The sequence below is a fragment of the Solea solea genome, chromosome 13, assembly GCF_958295425.1.
Source record: "Solea solea chromosome 13, fSolSol10.1, whole genome shotgun sequence".
NCBI classification, from domain to species: Eukaryota; Metazoa; Chordata; class Actinopteri; order Pleuronectiformes; family Soleidae; genus Solea; species Solea solea.
In genome coordinates this window covers 15,760,737-15,769,855 of record NC_081146.1, presented here as the reverse complement: position 1 = coordinate 15,769,855, position 9,119 = coordinate 15,760,737, and the positions used below count along the sequence as shown (strand labels likewise).

At 39.4% G+C, this 9,119-nt stretch overlaps 1 protein-coding gene across 1 annotated transcript in view; it reads right to left on the bottom strand.

Annotated features, from left to right (window-relative positions):
• Positions 1 to 8,677, bottom strand: part of fxyd3 (FXYD domain containing ion transport regulator 3) — a gene marked incomplete in the record, with an annotated part of 11,601 nt that extends 2,924 nt beyond the window's left edge. Inside the window, 4 exon segments of the mRNA XM_058646974.1 lie at positions 77 to 103; positions 412 to 444; positions 1,018 to 1,074; positions 8,530 to 8,677. Coding sequence (XP_058502957.1) covers positions 77 to 103; positions 412 to 444; positions 1,018 to 1,051 — 94 coding nt within the window.
• Positions 8,678 to 9,119: the final 442 nt, after the last annotated feature.

Genomic DNA, 9,119 nt, shown 5'->3' with positions numbered 1-9,119 from the left:
GCAAACAAACTGAGGCCATATACTGTATCATCTTCCACATTGATTAACTTGAAAGTTACTAAAAATGATGTATTACCAAAAGTAAATGGGTCTTCCACTTCCACTGTAGAAAAAAAGCAGAGCATCAGTTAAAAGCAGAGAAATGAGGACACTGACATCACAAGTCAAAAGTACAGATGGAGATGAGCATACACAATGGCCTAGTTTAATTCTCTCTGTAATGATTAACACACCTGTCAACCAGATCAATATCTTTCCACCTAAAACAAACATTCTCTCGATATTAATCAGATGGAGAAATCCATTTTGAGATGAAACCAACAAACTACACTATAATGCTTAAGTGATTACTGTAGGTAGACACAAACAAAAAAACAGATAAAAGTGGAAGTGAAAAGTCAGCGTACGCACCCTTCTCTTCCTCTGCTAACACCAGGGACACGACTGCAATACAGTTCAGAAACAGAGACACAGAGTTAGACTCAACCCAATAACATAAGAAAGTTTTTGCACATACTGCATTAAATAAAAAACAAATTCACAAACTGTCAACATATACTGATTATTTTGTGTGTAGCATTTCTGTTATATTAGTATTATCATATTATTTATGATTTATCTTTTATACCTGCTACTCTTTATGCTGCTGTCAATCTGAATTTTCACTATGGGAGATTAATAAAAGTATATGTCATCATATAGAGTAAAAGACTCTCAATGTGTTTATTGAACTTCCAAAAGGTTGGACAGAAAAAGACTATTGACAAAACACAAACAAATTTGTTCACTGGATATTGGAGTGCCCTTGCTCTGATTTCAACTGTGATTTCAGCGCCACCTTTGAGGAAACCCTATGTCTCTTAAACGTATTAATTGTGAGTCTACATATCTTTCAATGTTTTACATAAAGCTCTGCCTGTTTTTCATCTCTTTTCCTCCTCTGTGCTTTTTCTCTTTGGAATCACCATAGCGTCGTTGACCCCACTTTGCTATTTTTTTTAAAAGAGGAAGACTTACATGTCACCAACACCAAAGCACAGATCTTGGACATCTTCAAGCTTGAGGTTGTTTAACCTGCAGACATAAAAACAACAATATTATAATAACTACAATTTTTGTGCATTTGTTACCTCTTTAGGACTTTTCTGGCATAAACACTGACCATGTCAGGACCGGTAGTCCTTACAGAGACCAAAACCCAGTCCTAATGAGGCAGAACCTCAAATCTGACAAACCAGTTTAGTTTAGGGCTAATATCTAAGTTGTGGTGAGATTCAGGTTAGGGTTAGACATTAACTGGTTAAGGCTAGAGATAACACTTTGGATGGTCTGTCTAATTAAATAAAAGTCAACGAGAGTCGTTAGGACAGCTGTGAGAACTGTCTATTTCTTTACATTCAGTAATTAGAACTCCCACTGATGCCGTTGTTTGGCTCTCTCTAATCACATCCTATGTCCAAAAGTCGCAGAAAGCAACCAAAAAAATGGCAGATAATGCTAATAAGTAATAATTAAGATGATAATGAAAATTTCACCTGTGTGTGTGTGTGTGTATGTGTCCATGTTACAAAGAATTACAAAGATGACAGTACTTCAAACTGGCTCAGACTGGCCAACAAACGTCAACAGAGGTCTGATGCAATGGTTATTCTGAGGGGCACTAAAATGATTCAAGCCCACACAATCTCATCGCTCTTAGGATATATGTATGTCCATCCTCTGAAGCACACCTGATTGAATTTACATTGACATAAAGTGGCCTCTCCGTCTCTTTTTCACACTCAGACGCACAAAGAAACTCGAGCTACATTTGATGGCTACAAAGTGCTTTAATGGAGCCTTCACGGGAAAGGTAAAGCTCTCTGGGTAATGTATTGCACTGTTGTCAAGTAAAAGCTCCAGAGCTTCTCTCTTCTGGTTTCATGTATTTCTTTCTTCTTTTTTTTTTACTACAGGGTTATTAAGATAATATTTGTCTTTAATAATAATCTTTTTAATCGTTGTTGTGACCACGCTAAAGAAATAAATAGAAAATGATATAAGCTCATTCACCGCCACAAAGCATCTTTCATCTGTTTTCCAATAAATCTGAAGCTTGACCTTAAGATTCTACTGTCTGAGTGCAGCAGCCATGTTGAGAGTGGCAGAGGTAACGTGCATCGGAGGAGACACACCTTGGCTGCTAACACAGTGGTGATTTTCCACTTCCAGCACTTCACAGCTCAGAATGTTCCACACAGTAGAGAACACACATGTCATTTCTGGCTGGCATTTACACAACTTATTGTCAAAATATACTATATACTATACCATAAATATACCATGTGGATGTTACACCAGGCAGAATTCCTCCCCACACTACAGTTTATTACACTTTGTATAAAGCTTTTGACGATATGGAACAAAGCTTTTAACAGTTTTTAATCATTATTGTCAAATTAAGCCTCTTATTGTTCATGTAAGTGTGTGGTGCCATGGAGCATCTTTCTGAAATTTAAATAACAGTGACCTTAGAGACTAAACCCCCCCCAATGCATCTTGATTGGTTGATATTTGGAGTTTGGTAGAAACAGAGCGAGAGAAGAGTAGGTCGAGCATTTTTTTCTCTTCTGGTGCTGCTCCACAGCAACCCAAAGTGACGCAGAGGGAATGTAGAGGTTGTGAGACAGGCCAACAACCACTAGAGAATGGTTTACGGTTTACACCAGGAGAAAAACAAACAGAGAGTAGAGAGGGAGGAGAGGAAGACAACCACAGTAACAGGAGAGAGAGACAGACACAGAGAGAGAGACAGGAAGATATAAAGGACAAGATGAAGGTCAGACTGTTGAAAGGTAAGGCAGAGGAGCAAAAGACAGAGAAGGGGTTAAAGCAGCAAGGACAGATTATAACAGAGGTCGCACCTCCCACTTTACTTGGATCATTTTCTAAAGCAAATGTTAGTGAAAGGTGGAGCTGTAGAATTTTCGAGTGCTGGAAGTGTGCTTTTCAAATTTATTGTGCTTATTGCCCGTAAAAAAAATACATTGGCACAGCAGCACACTGAGGGATAGAAAAAAAACAATATATATATATATATATATATATATATATATATATATATATATATATATGAATACAGATCAATAATGAAGATAACTGTTATGATTTAATAGACAAATATTTTAATAGACAAATAAAGACTTTGCTGTTCTTCCTCTGCCATGCTACTCTGCCTGTCTCTGACTGTCCCTTTGTGTTTTTTCCCCCCTCTAGTTCTCACTGCATTTCTCCTTTCTCTCTGTCTTCAGGGCTGTTATCCCACTCTGCTACTCTCTGCACACCCTCTGCTCAGTATTGTGCAAATGTCTCAGGGCACCACCAGGCTTGGCTGTTTTTATGTCTGTCAAATGATGTGATCACTGGCATTTAGATTGGAATCATGTGACTGAGAGTTGTTCTTGCCATTAGCAAACGTTCAATCAGTTGAACTCACACAACGTGTGTATGTAATGCTCAAGCATGTGCTGAATAAACCTGGCGTAACAGATAGCAGACATTTTCTTCACACTTTTGACAGCTTAACTTGTAGGAGCTGTTCTTTTTCTGGGAATAAATACATATTTTCTGTGACTGAGAAATGATTATACTGAAAGCCATGGTCAGTATAGCTTTGCTAAGACAACAAATCTAATGGTGGCACAGTGCTGTATGTGGGACATTTTAAGAATTGCTCATTTGTTCCAAGTCACTGTTTCACACTCTTCTGGTTTTGTCTTCTCTCTTTAAATGTCTCCTCTATCACTTCCCCTTTCAGACACAACATGTCCTTGGCTCCCTCACCCGCTGCTCTTCTGTTCTTTGGTTAAATCTCTTCCACTCGTTCATTCCACCCCTTGCAGACTCCCTGGAGCACAGATTCTCTGGGACTTACGGCCATCTCACATTTAAATACGATCATCTCCTGTTTTCCATTCCATTTACTCAGCACTTCTTTTGAACACATCAGTTTGTTACCCAGGAACTCCGGGTCTGACATTACATTGGTCTGAATTATGTGATGTGACTTCTCTAGGAAACGATCTAATTCTTATAGAACTTCAGCTGGAGCAAACAAGACTCATCCAGCTTATTTCTTCTTCTTGAAGCATCCCCTTTTACATGCCAGTTTATGGAAACACCAATAAAAGCAATGTTAATCACAGTCTCCTTCTAAAATATAACTGATTACAAAATGTAACACGGTGTGTGCATGTGTGAGTTTATCCTGAGAAAATCCTGAGATTGAATCCCGTTCTCCTTATTTGTGTGCAATGTGACTCTACAGTTTATCATAGATATGCTGTGCACAGTGTGTGTCCCTGTTCCTATTTTTCCAACATTCACCACACCCATCTCTTTGAGTGCTGGATACCAGTGTGTGTGTGTGTGTGTGTGTGTGTGTGTGTGTGTGTGTGTGTGTGTGTGTGTGTGTGTGTGTGTGTGCATGTGTGTTCCTGTGCTGAAACAACAAAGACAGCTGCCTGTTCTCAGCAGCATTATTTATTCCTAAATTAGCAGCACTGGATTCCAGTGTGCGACACACACACATGAACACACTAACTTTAGACATCCACTTAGGAATTTGTCATTTTAAAATAGCATGTTTCTAAAGAGTTCTCAAACAATTCTCAAATGTGTGACAAAAGAAGCACATGATCTGAAATCTCTGTGGCTGCTGAGTCGCTGCAAGGTTGATAACAACTAAATGACCACAAATGGCATTCAACAGATGCAACTATAAATTGCTGAAAACCATTACTTTGGTCATCTGTGGCTGTTTTAAAGTGTTTTACAAAATTAAGCTGGATTGGATAATGTGTAAAAGGATAAATTAGCAGGTTACAGAGGGAGAGAGAGAAAGAGAGGAGGGAACAAACAGAGGGTAGAGAAGGAGAAAACGGGATGGAGAAAGAGAAAGGGAAGAACAAACAAGGTATTAAGTCAGGAAATATGAGCACACAACAGTGGGAGTGCAGAGGAGGAGGAATTCAAGCCTGAGCGAATGAGAGAGCGGAAGGCAGCAAGATGAGGGAGCGCGCGGCTGGGAAAGAGGAGGGTATGGAGGGACACGGAGAAGAGGAGTGGAGGGAGCATACTAGAGCCATGAGTCACACACGGTAACCAGGCTTGCAGAAAGTGACTAGCAACACGCTTCATGTTCTCCTCTGTGTACAGTCATAATCAGCACATACACGGACAGATGTAGTGCATTTCCATAGTTTCATCTCACTTACTGCCATATAACTATTGTTTCTACAGTAACTCACAGATATCAAGTCTAATAAATGTCCTTAAGTACATGAATCTTCCCTGGTCACATTTAGACAAAACTGTGTATCTGAGATTTTTTTTTAAGAATATAATTCGAAACGATCAGCGTCTCTGCTGGGCAGCATTGTGGTTACAGGTCGAATAAACCGAAGGTCACGGTCACAGTATAAAATCAATGTACTCTTGTTGAGGTTTCTAAATTTGTGATCCTGGGGCACCAACGTGACGTGAGGAGAAGGTGTGTCTGACCTCCATCTCCCACATTTCTTTTTTAAGGCGATCACGTGAGGTGACAACAGACAGCTGTGTCTGTCTCACCTGAGAAGGAACACAGAACCGTCCTTCACCGTGTCTCTCACACTGTCACCATACAACTTTGCTCCTCTCTTTTCTTTTTTCACACATCATTAGGCGGAGAAAATGTAGATGACCGATCCCAAATTTGAGAATCATTTGGGCTCATTGTCGGCACAATATCGGCATCGGCAGATATTGGCTTTAAATTGTATGATCAGATACCAACAAACACAACAAAATCTGCCTTGGTCCTGATACTTCCTTGACTTCTTTGGTGGCGCCGTCTTCAACTATTGTTTTTAATGTTTAATTATTTTGCTCAATAAAGAAAATATATTTCTACATTTGCTGTGACATGAATAGGCAAAATATTATGTTAATTTCACAACAGAAGAAGGAAAAACAGGGAAAACACGTATATTGCAGTATCAGTATCGTTCAACTCTTCAACTCTGACAATCATTTTTTTATACCATTTCAAGTAGACTTTTTAGATGCAGGTTTTGTAAGAAAGAAACAAATTGCTCTTGCTTATTAACACTATTTAACTTTTGGTCCCTCAGGACCTCTGTCAAGAGTCCTTGCAATACTTTGATTGAAGTGCCGGCATCAGCAAACTGTTACTTAGTCCAGCAAATAATCAATATGTCCAGTGTCCACTCTTCTTTACAGTTCCACATCATATAGCAGAATTTGACAGCTCCTGTGTCTGTCCTTGTCACTATCTCTCCTTGTGCCACATGGTCACAAACTGTGGCGAACTGATATCACCGCTGCCCTTATCATCTGGCCTTTTCGTGCACACACAGGTTTATGCAGCTATCCTCATGACGACACGCACACACTTCCATTCATTTGGACAGTCTAAACAAACGTTGTCTCTAACCATAAACCATAACCAGGTAATGCCTAATCCTAACTTTCACCTAACCACACTTTACAGCCCCAACCTTAACCAGAGCCTTGGAAATGCTGTCCTACTTTGTTATAACCTGGCTTTGGTCAACTACTCAGTAATTCATCGATAAATAACAGATGACTAAATTAACCGGCAACTATTTTGATATTCCTATATTTGGTACCGGTGTGCGCATATGTCGTAGTTACTTCTATGACACCGACTGTCGTTGATTTGTGGACAAAACAAGATATTTGAGGACGTAATGATTTTGAGGTTTGGGAAATGCTGATTGATTTTTTCTGATATTCTATAAAGCAAAAAATAAATCATGGAGCATGACCAACAGATTCATTGATGTTAAAAATACCCTATAGCTGCAGCCCTACTTTGGTCCCTGTGAGGACGACTGCACCTGATAGTCAGTATTTGAGGTCTTGTGGAAGTCACAAAACAAGTGTACACACACACACAGCTCACAGTCTGCGTTCATTAAATCATGTCAACAACATAATCTTTTTGACAACATTGAAAAGCTCCAAAGGTTTTCAAACAATCCTCAGCAGTGAAAAGTACTGACCCATGGTGATGTGATATGTCTTCTCTAGGACTGCAATGACCAGTCAAGTAACTTGTTATTAATTGATTAATTAAATAATCAGCTATTTTGATCATTGATTATGTGAGATTTTTAATACATCAAAAACCTACTTTTCCGATTTCAACTACATAAATTTGACCCGGAAAAGCAGAAGTGGACAATGATGATGAAATCTGAATGTTTTCTGTAGGGCTGCAACAACACTTCAATGAATCAATTACTAAATAATCATCAACTATTTTGGTCATTAATTCATTGCTTTGAGTGGTTTATTTTAGTACTTAAAAGGTTTGTTTTGCTTCTTAAATGTTAATATGTTCTGGTGTAATTGCTCCACACAACAAATAAATCATTAAAACGGAATAATTTGGGTTCGTGGACAAAACAAGACACGTAAGAACATCATCATTTCCAGGTTTGGTGAACACCGGGTGAAAATAAACTGAATATCTTTGGTTTGTGGAGACAAAAAATGAGGGGTGTTATCAGTTTGATGTAGGAACCATTGATATATTGGGTCAAACAACTGATTGATTAACTGAGAAATGGTTAGTTTAGTTTGCAGTTAGTTTGCAGCCCTGGTCCTAATATTTGTCTTGTATCACAAACACACACACACACATACATACATTCATAGTGAGGACATCCATTGACATAATGCATTCTCTAGCCCCTTACCCTAACCTTTACCATCACACCTAAGTGCCTAATCCTAACTAAATTCTAGAATGTGTCAGAATGTGAGGAACAGACAAAATGTCCTCACTTTTGGGAAAGTGGGTGTCTTTGTGGTCCTCACAAAGACACCCATACAAGAACTCACCCTCACACACACAGTACAGCTGAGTCAGTTTATTTTACTCCTCTTATTTGAATTTAAACAAGGACCAGCTGTACAGACACCGTGTTCAGCTGAATAGTAAGTTTTCTTTCATCCAGTACAAAGTGTGTGATTACTCCATCATCCCAGGACGTTACGCACATTGTTGGCTCAGGGGCCGCGTGCCGCGTGCCATTGTCCTGGCACCGGTGGGCTCGAGGACAAATGTCATGTACTGTCATGATAGCACTACAAGCTAGCAGCATATACTGTGCTGCTGCGCACCACCGCATTTCAACAACTTCGTGAGAGAATATGTGTCATTTAGTTTTATTTTACACGTTTTGCTCAGGTTTAAGTTAGTTAAACAGGAATGCATTGATATATCAGCAGTTTCAAGTACTTTCACTGACAATATGCAAACTTTAGCTTAACATTGCTTTTTTTTTCTTGTGACGCACACTTTCCTGACAAAAGAGGAAAAGGGAGAGAGAGAAAAAGATGCGCAAAGCCAATTTTGGTTTAAATTCTTTAAACCAAACTTTAAATTCATGAAAAAGATTTCAACCGCGGAGGAAATCATTCTGGTGTAAGATATAACCAATAATGTTCGACACTTACCTTTAAAAAGTTGTGATTTGGCACGAAGAAAAAACGACGAAAAGAAACACGGATGTGAGAGTCAGAGCAGAGACTTTTCTCCACGCTGCGTGACAACACCCAGACTTCACTACACTACAGAGAACAGACCCACACACTCAACAGGTTGGTTGGTCTCTCTCTCTCTCTCTCTCTCTCTCTCAATAGATAAAAGGGGGCAGAGTTTAAAGCGTTCGTGTTTAGATCTGATCCTGGTTCTGTGTTTGCTCAGGGACCGGCATTTAAAGTGTGGAGAGCGGGGGGAGGAAGCTGATCCACGGTCAGCAGCAGTGACAGCCTCAGGGGAGGAGGAGGAGGAGTGGAGCAACATTAACGTTTGTTTGTCGAGAACGAAGATGTTGAAGTTTTGTCGAGCCGAGTAGTCGAGTGATTTCTTTCCACTGTGGGAAAAACGTACCTTAACGTACATTTACAGACTGTAATGAAGACACACAGCAGTCATTTTAATGAAGGTTTATAAATATTACTGTAAGTTTGGCCATGTTAAGTGACAGAAACTCAGAGATCACTTTTCAGTCAAGGTGCCATTTGCACAGCCGCCATTTTGACGT